The sequence below is a fragment of the Pseudophryne corroboree genome, chromosome 2 (genome assembly GCF_028390025.1).
Source record: "Pseudophryne corroboree isolate aPseCor3 chromosome 2, aPseCor3.hap2, whole genome shotgun sequence".
Classification (NCBI taxonomy): Eukaryota; Metazoa; Chordata; class Amphibia; order Anura; family Myobatrachidae; genus Pseudophryne; species Pseudophryne corroboree.
The window spans coordinates 931278574-931297632 of record NC_086445.1 but is presented as its reverse complement, the minus strand read 5'-3'; the positions used below and the strand labels follow the sequence as shown (position 1 = coordinate 931297632).

The window sequence follows — 19059 nt, the reverse complement described above, 5'->3', positions numbered from 1 at the left end:
TCTGTCACGTATAACCCCCCCATGTTCTGTCACTGTCCCCCCCCGTGTTCTGTCACCGAGTCACACCCCCCGTGTTCTGTCACCGTGTCACCCCCACCGTGTTCTGTCACAGTGTCACACCCCCCGTGTTCTGTCACCATGTCACCCCCCCCCTTGTTCTGTCACCGTGTCACCCCCACCGTGTTCTGTCACCGTGTCACCCCCACCATGTTCTGTCACCGTGTCACCCCCACCATGTTCTGTCACCGTGTCACCCCCCCACGTGTTCTGTCACCGTGTCACCCCCACCGTGTTCTGTCACCGTGTCACACACCCCGTGTTCTGTCACTGTCACCCCCCCTCCCCGTGTTCTGTCACCGTGTCACCCCCCCGTGTTCTGTCACCGTGTCACACCCCCCGTGTTGTGTCACCGTGTCACACCCCCCGTGTTCTGTCACCGTGTCACCCCCCCCCGTGTTCTGTCACCGTGTCACCCCCACCGTGTCCTGTCACCGTGTCACACACCCCGTGTTCTGTCACCGTGTCACCCCCACCGTGTTCTGTCACCGTGTCACACACCCCGTGTTCTGTCACTGTCACCCCCCCTCCCCGTGTTCTGTCACTGTGTCACACCTTTCCCCAGGGGCCATAAGACACTGGATAATTTGCTTGCTGCACAATAATTATCCTAAATAAAATGTTAATGTGTAAAAGGGGGCTCTACCTGCTGTAATGTGTAAAAGGGGCTCTATCTGGTGTAATGTGTGCAAGTGGCGCTGTGTGGCGCAATTTGAATAATGGAGACTATTGTGCAGCCTAATATGAATCTGTATTATTTTTTGCCCACACCCCTTCCACATGAAGCACGTCCCTATATTTTTGGCAAGTGGGGGGAGCTGCTATTTTGTATGTGGCCCTCGGAAACTGACAGGAAATGTCAAGTGGCCCATCAGCTGAAATAATTGCCCACCCCTGCCTTAACAGCTGCAATCTGAAATCTAAAAATTCCCTTTCGCTAGACATGACTGGACTACAGTCAAAAATCTCAGCACTTCCTTAAAATAGCACAACTGCAACGCTGCTGAAGATGCAGATTTAGCCCTAAAAATCTTTATGTTCATGTGAAAAGAAGGTGAGGCCAAATTCTATATGTGACATGTATGCAAGTGTGAAGTTTCCTCATTTTTGGTATGAGCAAAGTTTTCCCACACAATATTCTCACACGAGCACAAATCAGTGACCAAAAACCCATATAAAAGGTGCTTGTAACAATTTGCCAGTTTTATAAATCAGCATCTCTAGACCAACATTTCTGCTGAACTCTTTCTGATTGTTTACCTGTATTTGACCTTTGGCTTTGGACCCTCTGGCTCTGACCATTGACTTTAAAAGACTAACCATCTGGCTATTTTCAACTGTTACCCTATGGACTACTCTATAATAATGGCTGATGCTCAACTCTCCATCCTTGCCTATGCAGGTAATGAGCCTTGATTAGTATACTGTGTTAGGTTATCGCATAACCTCTGCTACTGAAATTCACCCGATGATATTTTGTCATATTATCACAAAGTATTTTTAACCTTACACTGGCTAATGTGGGGAGGTAATTAAAATGGGTGTAATAGATGGCAGTGCAGCTTTAAGCACCCTTTCGTTCCTAATGCCAGGGCCTAAATGACCTATGCATGCAGCATCATTTGAAGTCTGGGCACCCACAAAACAGTTGCTGTTGAGAGCTATACTTCTTATCTCATCTGGGACTGAAGCAGCAAGTCCATTCCAATCAAGGCTTTTTAGTTCAAGTCCTATCCTGACACCGGGTGAAATACCGGTGGTCTGGCCCGGAATCTCCACTCAGGTGGTGGTCCACGCCACCACCCAATCTACTCCCGGCTGTAGTCCCTGACCTCTCGGCGATTGAGGGCTGATGTCACTGGGAAGTGGGGCTTAGGTCTAGCGGCAGGAGTGGGAATTGGGACTGGGGGCGGGGCTTAACTCAGGCACTGTTGAACAGTCTGGCTTCTCTGGACTGCATCACCTGCAGCCCATAGAAGCCAGATAGGGCTGACGGTATAAGCAGGGGAGTGGCTTCCCATGGGAAGCGCTCCCTCTGCTATCACAGTCCGGACTGGTAGTCCCAAGGGGTAGAAAACACCTCCCCCTGGGACTGCCTGACTGGCTGTGATTAGCAGGGAGTGCTTCCAATGGGAAGTCACTGCCACTGCTAGTCAGTCCCCGGCTGCAGCCCATAGGTAAAATACCAAATTTAATTAAGTAGGGCTGACAGTGACTGAGACTCAATTTGCTTCCAGTTAACAGCAATTAAAAGCTTAGCCACTTTGTAAATGAGGCCACAAAGTTTATTTTGAGATTTAGAGAGGGATCTAACGGGTTTGAATAGTAGCAGGATGGGTGGGAAGATGGCGATCACCTTAGTAACCAGAGATGCTATTTCATCCCAATATTTAGATAACATGAAGCATTTCCACCACATGTGCATGTAAGAGCCAATGTGGCCACACTGCTGCCAGCAAAGGCCTGAGGACCCTGGGAAAATCTGATGCAATTTTGCAGGACCATGTACCAGCGTGAATACACTTTAAAGGAGTTTTCCTTTTTATTAGTATTAATAGAGGATTTAGCCCAATGTCTAATGTCTGTCCAATCATCATCCTCCAAGCTGATCCCAAAGTCTCACTTCCACATCTGTTCAAATGGTTCCTTAGACTCGGCAAATAAAAGGTCCAGCAACAAGTATAGAATTGACATGGAGCCCCTACAGCCAGGAGTATAGGTACAGCAACGCTCAAGTAATTGGGCAGTCAATTTTGTGAAGAGGGAGAGAGCGGCGCTTGGTGGGGTTCTCCGAGATTATAAAGTGCTTTGTAATATCCAAAAAGCGATTAATAGCTGCCAGATCATAGTTAAAAGCCTCATTAATATCTTGAAGAACTGCGATTGTTTGAGAAGCCCTCTTGGCTTTTAATTGTGATGCCCACAGGGTGTCAGATGTGTTGCTCTTTTAATAGAATTTTTGGTTCGTCCACCTACAGTAAGTGACTTTTTAGTCTGTTCCGCTAACACAGACTGAAGCTCACCTCTAACACTCCGGAGTTGCTTAAGCACCAATGAGGAATGGGATTGTTTATGGGAACGCTCCAGCTGCTCTAATTGTGTATGTAAATCTGCAATTATTTTAGATTGCTGTTTTTTCCTGCGCGTAGCACATTTAATTCAAGTCCTATATTTTAATATGCTGTGTAACCAAAATAACATCACCACTAGCAACACTTTTTTACAAAAGGTAATTGGAAAACAATGGTTATAAAACAGTTTATTATGAATTCATTTTTAATATACAATAACTTCTATTTCATGATAAAAATCAAATAGGAACAATTTAAATATAGTTTTTAAAATAAAAAAATAATGTTCCATTACTGATATAGTGACATATTCTACATGTGTTATTCTTAAATCCCCTCTATTGACTACTTAGCATTTGGTAACCTATATTGCTTATAGCAATGCTTTGAAAAGATTCCTTCATGGAGAGGCGGAAGGTGTTCGACACAAATGAGAATCAACAATCAATTCAAATATTTTCACCATGAATCCACTGGGTGTGAGCTAGGATGGCTTCTCCGCATGAGCTATCTTACTTTCTACCCAGTGCCGTATCTATAATGGGTGCAGTGTGTGCTGTGCAAATGGGCCCCTGGATCCAGAGGGGGCCCTCACTGCACCCATTTCTTCAATACTTACCTGTCTGGTGTCCGTGTGTGGGCCCCCTCCTCTCCCGTAGCCGGCAGTGCCGCTGTTAGCGCTTTGAGCACTATAGACTCTGGCACAGTGCCGGAGTCTACAGCGCATACGCAGGTCTCCGCGCCATTTTTCCGGAGACCTGCGCATGCACTGTAGACTCTGGCACTCTGCCAGAGTCTCTAGTGCTCAGAGTGCTAACAGCTGCACTGCCGGCTACGGGAGAGGAGGGGGCCCACACATGGAGACTGCACACGGGTCCCCTCCTCTCTAGATACGCCCCTGGTTCTACCACTGAAAACAGAACACAGCTCATATGGAACGTAAAAAGGGATTATAGATCATTGATCCCTTTGACAAGCAATATAGGTACTCGGGGCAACAGGGTGAATGCAAATATAGACAGAATAAAACACTGCAAGCTGCATCTGAGTCAAGCATTCACCTTTTCTTGCCCCAAGTGTCTGTGTGAATGGCCCTTGTAGGGATAGGGATGAAAGCTACCCATTTAAAGCTCTGTTTTAGCTGAAGTCTGATCCATCCAACAGCAGATAAAGGAGACAAGGCACAAGTGGAGGGGAAACATTTGGCTAAACATTTGTGTGCACATACATTTTAAAAGTACTTGTTAGTTATACTTCTATTTATTACCAGTTATTTATATAGCGCACACATATTCCGCTGCGCTTTACAGAGAGAATATTTGGCCATTCGCATCAGTCCCTGCCCCAGTGGAGCTTACAATCTATATTCCCTATCACATTTACATGCACAAATATTCACGCTAGGGTTAATTTTGTTGGGAGCTAATTAACCTATTTTTTTGGATTGTGGGAGAAAACCGTAGTACCCGCAGGAAACCCACACAAGTATGGGGAGAATATACAAACTCCACACAGTTATGGCCATGGTGGGAATCGAACCCATGCGAGGCAGTAATACTAACCATTACACCATTCCTATTCCTAATCTCTAACTAATCTTCAAGGGTGAAATATATTGCATGTGATATCTAAGTTAGGTATGCACAATTCAGATCTGTAACTATGGCCCATCTGGATAACTTCTGTACCTGTCACATGGGCAGTCGTTGCACAGTGTTCACATTATTGCAACCAATTATAGTGCTTACAGGAGAACTGGGGAAGGCACTGCTCATTCATCCAGACACAGGCCTTGACTCCAAGCGTACAGCTTTTCTGCTTCTTCATCCCAGTCATCGTCAGAGAACACAACCTGGTACGATGCAGCTTTTCTCTCTGAGAATGGTTGGCGGTCGGCATCTGTGGTGTTATCCGTGTCATCCTAACCAATGAGATTTACGGTTACCATCAACATAATATGTTCACTTGTAACTAAGATACTTTTGTCTATGCTAGGCTTACATAAGACTGCAGCTGCTCAGCAGTGTCGGACTGTGGCATGAAGGGCCCACCGGGGGGGATGCACTGGTAGGGGCCCATGCTTAGGGATGTGTCTAGCCATCATAGGGGCTTGGCTAACAATTAGAGAGTGCATGGTCTGGGTACCTTGATAAATATATATAGCAAATACTGCTAGTCCATTTATGATAATGTACCAGATTAATAAATGCACTGCACTGTAGAAAATGCAGCTTAGTCTTGTGCAGTCTGGAACCTTATCCCTAGAGGAGGGGATGGACCCTCAAGCAGTGGGGTCCACCAGGGGTTTAGATCACAGAAGTCCTGGAGATTTGCCAATAAGCAAGGATGTAAGGGGGGGGGGGGGGGGGGGGGGGTACACACGGAGCGACGTTTACTTAATTTCTAAGCAATCTGACTATATTTTCTCTAAAAATGATAATTTAAGGGAAAAAAGTAACATAACAGGAGGAAGGAAAAACTATATTTTATTTTTAACTAATATTTTACTTATTAGTAAAATAAGTGAGCAATTGCTATATGTCTGCTACTAGTTTTCGCGCACTTCCTCATGAAATGCCATTATAGTTATTTCTGCTTATGCAAGTAGAGACTTCAGAAACTTTTTGCAGCTCACAATTCCTGGTCCCACCAACTTTCTCATTATAATGAACTGATGGTTTAGTGACATGAAACCTATTAAACATTGGTAGGTAAAGTTACATTTACTAATTCTACTAAATCATTGTCTAATTGCTACTTACAATAATAGTGCTATTACTGTATTATCTGTCATATTCCAGCTGCATATCCGTTAAAAAATAAGTAACATCACTGCTTATACCTGCCTGTCTTTCCCTAGGCCATACAGTCTCTTCATTTTTGCTACTTTATGATGAGCCTTTTGTGATCGTCGGGATGTAGATCTTGGAGCTGTAGAGTAGCGTGATGAGAGGTAGGTGGTAATAGCGGATGATGGAGGCGGCACTGGGGATCTGTATCATATAACAACAACAAAAAAGTCCCAGTTTTCATAGTAACTATAAAACTACCTGATTCTTTACAGATATTTTTAAAGACAAATAGATATATCCTTATATATTATTTCAAACTCTATTTAATGTGAGGATAATAAATGCACTTTAAAGCTAAGGGCCTTATTCCGAGTAGCATGCAATGCCAATATTTGTGCGAATGGTCAATGTTTTCGAATTGCCCATGCATCGTTAAAAGTCATACAGCGCATGCGACCCACAGTACGTGCGCCCAGAGCTGCGGTAGCTATTGAGATGCACGGTCTCGGAAATGGATTGGAAATGTATTCAGGATTCCTGGGCGGTGACCGGGAGATGGCTCACAGAAATGCACCGTCTTATGGGTGTGTTATGGGAGTGTCGCAGACGTGTTATATAGCTGGCTGAGAACTCAGACACTTACTTACTCACATTGTAGGCCATACTCTGACAAGGCTCTGCACCCGGCATGGGGCTGGTGTAACGTTCAATGGCGCAACTGATGGTTGTGTCTGAAGATGCACATAGTGGGCATCCCATTCCTTGCACAGTCAGATGCACAGATGTACACCAGGGAAGGGCTGATACTGGCATTAGCATAAAGTTGCAGATGCGACTACAGCAAAAGATGCTGATTCAGCTCCTACATGTGCACAGATGGTTCTAATCTGGCTGAGCTGAATCCCATTATTCTTTGGAATGACAGAAAAGGAGAGAGCTGCTGGTTCACACTAGATTACTAACCTCTATGACAAAGATCAGCTTTATATAACTCAGGGCCTGAATCAGAGATGGACGGTAATTCAAAGCCGCTTGTAAGTGACTTTGAATTACCGTCTGATCTGAAACATTCAGAAGAGATGCCTCCTGCATGTAGCTGCGATCCCAGCACTGCGACCAACCTCGCAAGCTGGGATCGTCACAATGTTCATGTAGACAGTCAGCTGACTAAGATACAGTTTATGCAGCTGACCAACGAAAGTGGGATCTGCATGACCAGGAAATCTGTGTGGTGACGCGAAGCCCCTTGACTCTCTTGAAAATCTGCTAATCTAATGGGACTTTATCAGGTATGATGGTCTGCATAGCAAAGCAGTGGGAGAATAGGTGCCATGCGCACAGCATCTATTCACAATAAACAAAATACAAAGGTATCCAATTTGGCGCTCAGTCCTGAAAAACACTTTGTATACCTTTTGTGTTTTGATTATTGTATCTTGTAGGAATCCGGTGGTCCCTCTGTATATAGGGCTGCATAGGTCTTGGTTGCGCCTTGGGACTTTTTATACTTTTTGTCTAGCATCTATTCTCAGTTTAGGGGGGGGGGGGGGGGCAGCATCTTAGAGAGTGCTGGGCACGCCCCCACAGTGGCATGAATGGGGGATTTCTGCCACAGTGGCATGAATGGGGGATTTCTGGATCCCCTTTTCTGGGACGCGCGCAGGGTCCCACTTCCAAGCACATCAAAGTTAGAAGGTATATAATTCCCATGTTGACTCAGATGCCGTCTTGTTAATAGAGACGCCCAATCCTGTGTCAAAGTCAGAAAAATATTACATAGAGAGACCATATAAACTGCACACATATAAGCCGCTATACTTGCAAATATGCGCAGCGAGCACAGCAAACACCAGACGTCATGGAGATTTAGAATTGGCTGATGAATTAATGTCATGGATGTGTATCATTTGAACCGAACCAGATAAACACATCATGTTTGGTATTGAAGCAAGCAGAATAAGGTGTGGTTTAGTTTGAGACCTATTGTGTTGTCGTGGGACATTGCAGCGGATAGATATGATTATATGTATAAAAGTTAAGATCAGCTTTGTTGGGAACAATGGATGATCAACTAAGTTTTCAGGTCTGAACCTGATTAGCATATACAAAGAGAACAGTGATTCAATACAAAAGCTAGAGAGACCCCTCCCCCAGATACTGGTCAAACAGGAAGGTAGTGGTCAGGTGTGGCCTCAGAGAACAGATGTAATGTAGCTACACTCACACACAGACACACACAGCTACCTGGCACCCAGCAGCATGGAGGCTACATCCCCAGGACTGACCAGGCACCAAAGGCTAAGTATTGAATCCACATGGCTAGATAAGGGAATATAGACAGATTGCTTTCTGGTTTAAATAGGATGTTGTAGCTTGGTTGTGTGATTGTTGGGTGTTAGTGTTGGTGCCCTGTGGAATCTGTGATGGTAGCTGGGATCTTGTTAATCATAAATACCACCATGCAGTAGTTTTGAATATGTGCTGGTAGCAATGGCAGGCTGATACTTGTGAGTACATTGTGATCTGGTCTTGTGATGAATATGCTCTGGTTAGTGAGATACTGAAGTTATTTGGAATGTGAAATTATGAGATGGTTCTAGGAAGTTGGATTACATTGTGAAAGGTGTTTTAGATGGTTTGGAATTGTAAAATCAGAACATATGCATTGTTTTGAGGCTTGGACATTTTGGAGTAAAATGGAGTCTTGTGTTTTCTGCTATGTGATTGTGGTGCCATGTGTTTGGACCTGCAAATCTAAAATGGCTGCTGCTGGATGTCTTCCCCTCCCCCTTTCAGGCATGTGGTGTGGTCTTTGGAATCAAGTGGAGGTTTCTCAAAATGGAGTCTAGCTTCCATCCCATGCTGTATTCAGCATTGACTAACTGCGCAGCGATTGTCTCTCACATATGTAGTTTTATCTGCAACCATGTTGTCTCTTATTTAACGTAATCATTGTTTTTCTGTGAGCCAATTTCTCTCATCTCTCTCTCTCTCTCTCTCTCTCTCTCCCTTCTCCTTTCTCTCATATCTCCCCTAGACTAATATAGTATTGTTTTGTATTAGATAGTATTGTATTTTGGTTAGGAAGTCTCTGTTATATTGTAGTGTATCATATGTACTGTTATCCTTTTTTTTTACAAGTATATTAGATATAATACAGTTAATAGGCTTTGGAACCCTAAACCAGTATCTGTGTATTTTCTATAGTGTTAAGTGTTCACTTGAGCGTCGGTGACGCACAAGCAGCTTTGTAGTTAGTCAGGTTACACAAGGTTGCACTTACACCCTGTACTCACATTAAGGTATGCAGTGTATTTCATTGATATAAGGTTTTACATAAAGGTATAGTGTTGTGAGCGTCTGCATCGCTGGTGACCTCCTCGTGGTCTCGAGCGTAAGCTACGCCATAGCGAATCATTTCCCTAGACATAACCAATAACGTGTCCTGTGATCACTGGGCCGCGAGCGAACGTGACGCTTGAGCGTCTCGCCTACGGCTGAGCGATCGTTACGCAAATAGCGTACCATTACGGTACTTCTTAAGTAAACAGCGTACAGTGTTCTTAGACTTCTTAAGGTGTTTTATACGACAAAGGAATTCAGCATTGTCAATTGGGGGCGTGTCCTATCCTTCTCATATCTGCACTGGGTAGATCAGCAGACATTATCCCTCCAGCAAAGGGTGGGAGGTTGTCTCGCAGTTGCTGACGGGATAAGCGTCTGCTTTCGCTTAGATTAAGAGTGCTGAAGGAATCCGGGACCGGAAGTAAGAACAAAACGCTTGTGTCTTTTTTAAAACTGTTTATTTTTCTTTTGTCTTGCGTACGCACGCATATATCTGCATTTCTGTTTCATTTTCGTATATCACTATTCCTGTCTGCCAAATTTTATAGTTGATAGAAAGGGCTAAAAGGAGATTTGCTGTTATTTAATAAGTAGAGGTAATAGTTAAAGTATAGAACAACACACGGCTTGTCCGAGAGACGAGGCAGCCAGTGTGCAGTGTGGATTGCGGTAGATGATCAGGGATCATCTACATTGATAAAATATATATTGTGTTACGGTGGATCCTTTGCATTGCGTACACGTGTCACTAACAAAGACTAGCGTACGCAATCCGAAAGGCAGACGCACGCAGCGTACATTACGCAACGTAGCGTCTGGTTACGCCCACGTAGCTCAAGTTGTGATAAAGTTGAATTAGCGCAAAAGCGATAAGTAGCGCAAAAGTGAAGTAACGCAAGGCGATAAATAACACAAATTGATTTCAGCTTTCCAAAACTTAGTTTAAATACCTTGTTTTACTGTAGTACCTCTGGGGAGAGCTATCAGACTACGGGAAATGATTTTTCTGATCAGAAAACTATAAGAATGATAGTGGGTTGAAAACGGTATGAGTGTATTGAATCCCGCTTTGTGGACTTTGTGATCTATGTGATAATCCCGCTTTGTGGACTTTGTGATCTATGTGATAATTTGTGATCTATGTGGAATGTGATAAGCACGATCTGAGTGAAAACGTGCAACAGAGTGTGATAAAGTTTTCGTTGTATTACGCTCTGGCTGTTTTGGAGCACAGTAGGGAGACTCCAATGATCCTACCATTTATGGGCAACAAGTGTCTATAAGTGGTACGATTGGACCGCACGGTTGTATGTGTGACCAATAACGCAACGGGATATGAGGTCGTATATCCATGCGTAAATCTTGCCCTCATACGTGTTGTAGGGAGCACATGCAAGCGTGATTTGTGTAAAGAAAAAGGAAGGGAATTTTCTCAGGAAAATCTCTAGAGATAGGGCCTGCAACGGCTACACGTATCTGCTAGAAGGCGGAACGGAGATACCCGGAGCAGAAGAAGTTCAGTGGAAGAGCTTTAAGGATTTCCAACGAAGTTCTGTGTTTGGTGCATTTTAGGAAGTTTTTTTCTGTGTTAAAAAGGTCCACAATGGCAGCCAAGTGCACAATACAGAGACGGTCGGAGGTCAGGATTCAGACTCCAGAGGCTTGCAGACCCCGAGGGTCTGCTCGGTTAGTAATGTGGGGGAAATATGGTCCCCACTCTGAGACCTTTTGTGATGAATGGACACGAATGACTGCGGGGGATAAGGCACCATTTCCCGGGATAGGTAGTTTTGACTCAGAGGTGTTGCATAATTTAAGGCGAAGGATATGTCTCATCAAATCAGCAAAGAGACGAATCAAGCATTATGATTGTTTACAAATATGGCAACAGGAGAGTGAAATGCAAAGAAATATAACTTACTTACCTAACTTTCATCTTGAGAGAGGAGAAGTGGCAATGGAGGGGATTGTGGTTGCGGAGAGAAGCACAAGGGTGAACAATAAAAATGCTCTTAGCAACAGTAGTACAGATAATAAGAATAAGTGTAATAAATGTAACAAAGATAATTGTAATACTGTTGAATGTACAACTATTAACCCATGCAAGTCGCACCCCATGTTAAACTTTCCTCAGGAACACCAACCAGAAAGTGAACCAAGAACGATGTCGGCACCTCTTTCAGAAGTCATCACACAAGACGTCCAGGTGGACACGACCCAGTCGGTAAAAACTGTAATCAAACCCCCTAATGGAGGGTCAGGTGAGGTCGTGTTCACAGGTATGTATGGTAATATACATCACACACAAACAAATGTACACCACAGAGAGGTAGCTGTGTCCGTATTAGCGAGCAACTTGAAAGACACACTAAAAATTAGGGTACAAACTTCAATACCTCATTGGAGAGGTATCTCGGTGGCGGCATTAAGAGAGTCCGCTATCGAGCATGACCGAAATATCCAAAGAACCAGGGAAGCGCAGGGAGAGCGGTTGATGACACTGAACATCCAAGCACTAGAGGATGCATCAAGTCGACCGGAACCCCAGGCCCCTAGCACATGGAGAAGGCCAAGGATTTGTTACCATTGTAGAAGAGAAGGGCATTATGCCAACAACTGTAATAACCCACATAAAGTTAGACCCCCTAGACATGAAAATGAGCATGAATATGACACACCATTATAATCAGGGATCATATAGGAAGAATTTTGGGCCACACCCATAAAATATAGTCAAGAAAGGTGATCATTAGGACTGATGAAAGATCGCTGGATGGGAAGGAATATTGCATCACCAGAATGTTCGTTTGGAAGACTGAGAGACAGCACCTTTTGAGAGGACAGCAGAACAAGAAGAACAACAAGACGAGAGAACTTATTATCGTAACAAGTTCTCTCCCCCTCAGACGGTTTTCTTATACCCCCTTTACAAACTTCTTCTTTTCTCCTCCCGTAAGATGGACTTGCCCCAAGAGACTGTGATATGGATTTTTCCGTTAACCATGATGTTGACCAGAGCAGTCTGTTTCGGTGAGAGTACCAGTGAGGTCGAGAGAGGATCCAGAAAGGTCCTGATGACTGAGACGGAGGTGTAAATTTCCAATAGCAACCCAATCACCAAGCAAAGGCGAGTACCGGGCACGATCTAACAACCATGTTATCTGTAAACATTTTCTTTGAAGGATTGTTAGTTCAAAAAGAAAAACTGTATCTGTAGGCTCTGTGACAACGGTTGAAGATGGATGCATAAAGAAATGCCAATCCAGTCTTAATATCCATATGGACCGGCATCCATTGAGTGACTATCACTCTCTAGTGGGTAACGTGTTGAACCAAACAGATTGTTGGGTATGCTCTCAAGTACCTCAGGGTCACAGCAAATCAGGGCTAGTACCATTTCCTTTAACGGTAGGGGAGGTACTTGAGCTAAAGGGTGGGAGACCGGTGGACAGGAGGTTTAATATCTCCAGCCCTCCTAGTTTGAAGCTCCACCAATACCATGTGGATAGGTCCCTCTTATGTTTTAACATCTCCAATCCTAGAAAACCGGGAAATTGGGAAGTGTCATGGAGCAACCAAACCATGACCTTTTCACATAGAGCAGATAGAATGCCTACAGATACAGAGCTCGTACGCCACATAGCCAGTAGAGGAAAATCTTTCCGGTATCGATATACCTTAGGAAATAGGATTACTAAAGGTTGGAGAGGTATCACCAGGATACTGTGCACATATCGTACAAACCGATACGTGCATTAAGCAGATGGAAGAATTAGGGTCAGGAGATTTCACCTGGAAGGTTTGTAATATGGTCATGTCCTTCTCCGTCCCTTATGTTCTCCCCGATGATGCATATTTCATATGCGGGAGAAAGGCGTACAAGTGGCTTGCCCCAAACTCTGAAGGATTGTGTTATATTGGAAAAGTATTGCCTGAAGTAATGACTGTTACACATGACAAAATGAAGGATATACACCGTGGTGCCCAAGCTCCTTATACTCACACTCACTACGAACACCGAGTTAAAAGACAACTGTCAGAAAGGTTAGAGCATCCGGCCTCTGATCTTATCCATGAATCCACCGGGATTCAGGTTCTGGTAGCGTTAGATTTCACTCGTACCGCTCGAGGAGTGATGAATTATAGATACATTTCCGCACTCGCCAATTTGTTAGATAATATCACTGAAATGTATGATGACACGTTTAGATACACTGGAAGAGAACTTCAAGCTTACAAAACAGAACTAGTTCAGCATAGGATGGTTCTTAATTACCTTACAGCAGTAACAGGCGGATATTGTGTTACTTTGGCAACACAGTACGGTATAAAGTGTTGCACGTATATCACAAATAGCACCGAGGATCCGGTAGAGGTCATAGACCAAAAGATGGACGACATTCTGCAATTAAAATGGGAATTTCGTCGAAAACACAATCTCACCCTTGTTGCTGTAGGTAATGAGCTGACTGGTTGGGTGTCATGGTTGAACCCGCGAAATTGGTTCTCCGGTTTGGGAGACTGGGCTCAAGGAGTCATAATGGATGTTGGAAAGTTTCTGCTATGTATCTTGGGTGTCGTTATATCGATTGGATTGATATTTAGATGCGGGCAGGCTTTAATGAGGTGCAAACAAAGTACAAGAGTGATGAGCTTGAGGAGTGAGGAAACTGTAATTAACCTGGATTTGATTTATGACCCAATGCTAGAAACCATGACGTAATGATGTAATGAGTATACGGTCCGTCTTTCACCCATTTCTATGTTTTCCTCCGAGGTACAAAGACCCACGTAGACGAAGGATTTGATGAGCCAAGGGGCCGACAACGGAAAGATGGAAAGAAGAAGAGCAGACGACCTGATATACAAGATTTTGATGGACAATGCCATGGGTACCCCAGTTTCCCTAGGAACTTTAAAATCACGCTAGCCCAACATTTTTTGTAAATCCATGGACGTTGTTTGCTTTACTCACGATTTATGAGCAAAAGCACAAAGAAGAAGACTCCAATCAACCGACACCAATCAAGACCTCAATCGACGAACGTACATTTCCCTGACATAGAATATCATTGCATTTTCCATAAGTGTTCTTTATCTTCATCTCTACAACCCTCAGGTAATGACACACATAGTCGATAGGGAATACAGGCACAGATATCAGCAACCACATACTTCCCTCATTCATGTATCATCAACTAAAATGTGCATCCCCATTTTGTTGCAACTGAAAGCCGAAATGAGCTCGGTAGAGTTTGACAGCCCATCCACAGACCCTTAATATGGGATAAGAAGGAATTCAAATGTATACTTCGCAATACCTCGAAGCTTGATTTACAACACGTTCGGCACGATGATACATGACCCCCCCAAACATGGACGCATACACACATGCTTCTGCTATCTCACCAGGTCATACCCTTTTCACACCTACTCCTCTCTCCTCCCCTACCCAACCATGGAAATGTATTAACCCCTGACATATATTTTTCTCTTTTTGAAATGTTTTAGGAAGTGGCAGTTATTGGTGACTGCCAAAGGGTGGACTGTCAAAGTCAGAAAAATATTACATAGAGAGACCATATAAACTGCACACATATAAGCCGCTATACTTGCAAATATGCGCAGCGAGCACAGCAAACACCAGACGTCATGGAGATTTAGAATTGGCTGATGAATTAATGTCATGGATGTGTATCATTTGAACCGAACCAGATAAACACATCATGTTTGGTATTGAAGCAAGCAGAATAAGGTGTGGTTTAGTTTGAGACCTATTGTGTTGTCGTGGGACATTGCAGCGGATAGATATGATTATATGTATAAAAGTTAAGATCAGCTTTGTTGGGAACAATGGATGATCAACTAAGTTTTCAGGTCTGAACCTGATTAGCATATACAAAGAGAACAGTGATTCAATACAAAAGCTAGAGAGACCCCTCCCCCAGATACTGGTCAAACAGGAAGGTAGTGGTCAGGTGTGGCCTCAGAGAACAGATGTAATGTAGCTACACTCACACACAGACACACACAGCTACCTGGCACCCAGCAGCATGGAGGCTACATCCCCAGGACTGACCAGGCACCAAAGGCTAAGTATTGAATCCACATGGCTAGATAAGGGAATATAGACAGATTGCTTTCTGGTTTAAATAGGATGTTGTAGCTTGGTTGTGTGATTGTTGGGTGTTAGTGTTGGTGCCCTGTGGAATCTGTGATGGTAGCTGGGATCTTGTTAATCATAAATACCACCATGCAGTAGTTTTGAATATGTGCTGGTAGCAATGGCAGGCTGATACTTGTGAGTACATTGTGATCTGGTCTTGTGATGAATATGCTCTGGTTAGTGAGATACTGAAGTTATTTGGAATGTGAAATTATGAGATGGTTCTAGGAAGTTGGATTACATTGTGAAAGGTGTTTTAGATGGTTTGGAATTGTAAAATCAGAACATATGCATTGTTTTGAGGCTTGGACATTTTGGAGTAAAATGGAGTCTTGTGTTTTCTGCTATGTGATTGTGGTGCCATGTGTTTGGACCTGCAAATCTAAAATGGCTGCTGCTGGATGTCTTCCCCTCCCCCTTTCAGGCATGTGGTGTGGTCTTTGGAATCAAGTGGAGGTTTCTCAAAATGGAGTCTAGCTTCCATCCCATGCTGTATTCAGCATTGACTAACTGCGCAGCGATTGTCTCTCACATATGTAGTTTTATCTGCAACCATGTTGTCTCTTATTTAACGTAATCATTGTTTTTCTGTGAGCCAATTTCTCTCATCTCTCTCTCTCTCTCTCTCTCTCTCTCCCTTCTCCTTTCTCTCATATCTCCCCTAGACTAATATAGTATTGTTTTGTATTAGATAGTATTGTATTTTGGTTAGGAAGTCTCTGTTATATTGTAGTGTATCATATGTACTGTTATCCTTTTTTTTTACAAGTATATTAGATATAATACAGTTAATAGGCTTTGGAACCCTAAACCAGTATCTGTGTATTTTCTATAGTGTTAAGTGTTCACTTGAGCGTCGGTGACGCACAAGCAGCTTTGTAGTTAGTCAGGTTACACAAGGTTGCACTTACACCCTGTACTCACATTAAGGTATGCAGTGTATTTCATTGATATAAGGTTTTACATAAAGGTATAGTGTTGTGAGCGTCTGCATCGCTGGTGACCTCCTCGTGGTCTCGAGCGTAAGCTACGCCATAGCGAATCATTTCCCTAGACATAACCAATAACGTGTCCTGTGATCACTGGGCCGCGAGCGAACGTGACGCTTGAGCGTCTCGCCTACGGCTGAGCGATCGTTACGCAAATAGCGTACCATTACGGTACTTCTTAAGTAAACAGCGTACAGTGTTCTTAGACTTCTTAAGGTGTTTTATACGACAAAGGAATTCAGCATTGTCACCTGGCACCATCGAGCCTCTGGGCAAACCTAAGCTTTCTTAGAAGGAGTATCTCACCTAAGATATCGAGGCCTCTCTAGTGGCTTACTAAGCACCCCCATAAAACAGTCCCAACACGCCTGCATTTTCTAGCCACCCCCGTTGCCTCACCCAAGCACTGACTACTTGTCACTTGCTTTGATAATAAATCCGCCGTGCGCATTACAGCTTTGGCACATGTGCAGTAACAAAATAGCATTCCACCGCGTCTGCTATCGGCACTGCATCCACTTCTGAATCAGGCACATTATGTGTTGCCAATTTTTCTTTCATTTACATTAGGTTCATTGTACGCTGCCCTTCTGAATTTGCCAAACCTCATGGTACCCATTTAAAGACAAATTCATGTTAGATCTGACAAAAAAGGGCTTAGAAACCTGATCTGTGTAACAGCGCTGAGCTGCTTGCGCTGCACATCTTCCGTTCCAGGTATCTGAAGAAGCAGCTTCATTTCTTCCTTCAGCCTCTCAGATACAGTTCCAGACTCTGCATAGTCCACTATGTCATACATAATCGTTGTCCTTGGCATATTTTTCAGCGACAGCCTTCTCCAGCAGTTATCCCGTCCTCCACGATGTGCTGGCGTTTCATCAAGGTGACTTATATACTATAAAAAGCAGATGACTGCATGAAGTGTTATGTCAGATTATTTCCCTTTGCTGTGACTCATTAATGCACGCTTTGCTGATGTAATGTTACAAGACTTACTGTGCCTACACAAATCAACAAACCACACTGGTGCCTAATAATCATCAAATAAGGATTGACAGCATGTCAGTATCCAAAAAATGATTATCACCTGGGTGATGCAGGTGGCCGGGGGGCGCAGCAATGAGTACCACATCATCATGGCATCATCAGGCCTAGACACCTTAAAGCAAAGCTGTGGATGGCAGAACTGCGCGTAGGGTGTTGGTACACAGGGGCAGATGTATTAACCTGGAGACGGGTTAAGGAAGTGATAAACCAGTGATAAGTGCAAGATGATAAACGCACCAGCTAATCAGCTCCAATATGTAAATTAACAGTTAGGAGCTGATTGGCTGGTGCGTTTAACACTTTGCACTTATCACTGGTTTATCACTTCCTTATGCCTTCTCCAGGCTTAATACATCTGCCCCACAGTTTGCTGGAATACTGGAATATGTCTCATACAGAGGACACTGCACTTCCTCCATATAGACAACTGGATTCACCATTCCCTCTGTAATATGGAACGTACAGCTGGAAACTGCACTTAATGTAGTGGATGCAGGTCCTGCACATCTGCGGACCGTATCTGTGAATGATTCAAAAATAATCCAAAAATATACTTGTAGGTTAATTGGCTCCTGACAAAAATGAACCCTAGTGTGTAAGTGTGTAAGTACATGGGCAGAATAGATGGGCCAAGTGTTTCTTATCTGTCGTCATATTCTATGTTTCTATACCTACCAATGTGATCATGTAATATTAATGGTAACATTGAGCATAATTTAGAGCTAAACTCAAAGCTGCATAATTTGCATATGAGAAAAGATGCACCAGAACAATTGTAACATCTGAGTTGCACGCAAGGGCATAAATAGATACTTGTAGGCACCAATGCAAAAGTTTGTAAGGGCCCCTGTGTACCCCCCAATGGTGAACTATGTATATAACACATGTAACTTTGATAGGGAAGGTGGCCCCATAGGAGCTGCACTCCCTGCGCCTATGGAAGCTATGCCCTTGATTGCACGCATCTAAAGATACATGCAGCCTTACATGTATTGCATAGATGCTGTCAGAGAATAGATGTGACACTCATCATCAACCTACAAGTGTTTTATGGGGTTGGGCATGTGTGGCCGCAGGTCAGGATCCCAGCATTGAGATGCCCAGCGGGAAGGAGGGCGCGGGTGCAAAGAAGCCTCTTGCGGGCTCGGTGCTATTCGAGTGGGAATAGTCGACCGTCAGGATGGTGAGGGTGAGGGATGTAGGTGTAAAGTTATGGAACTTTACTTGGGCCTAATTCAGAGATGGATACAGTTCATACAGCAGGCCTGTCTTTGGAATGCAGTTGACGCAGGCCATCATGTACAAAAGAAACATGATATGTCTTGAGTAATTAGATGCCTCCTCCATTCTTGTGTGATCCATTGGATAATCTGCACAAACATCAACCATCTAAGTAACCCTCAGGTTCTGCAGGATAGCCGGGATGTTCATGCTGCAGGAAATCTGCAACTGAAGACACAGACCCAGGTCTCACCACTACCAGAACCGGGGCGACACTCGCCAATTGTCGGGAAAGCTGTCCAGCTCTGCTCATCCCTCACTTCCAATGCCCACAGCCTGGGAATGTGTAGTGGGATAACGGATGCACAGTG

The 19059-nt window shown here is 43.9% G+C and overlaps 1 protein-coding gene across 1 annotated transcript in view; it reads right to left on the bottom strand.

Moving 5' to 3' along the window:
- Positions 1-3993: 3993 nt before the first annotated feature.
- Positions 3994-19059, bottom strand: part of C2HXorf58 (chromosome 2 CXorf58 homolog) — a 98218-nt gene continuing 83152 nt past the window's right edge. The window contains exons 8-10 of the mRNA XM_063956229.1: positions 17086-17315; positions 5971-6121; positions 3994-5049 (exon numbers count right to left, since the gene is read on the bottom strand). Coding sequence (XP_063812299.1) covers positions 4900-5049; positions 5971-6121; positions 17086-17315 — 531 coding nt within the window. The 3' untranslated portion in view covers positions 3994-4899. The remainder of the gene's footprint in view (positions 5050-5970; positions 6122-17085; positions 17316-19059) is intronic.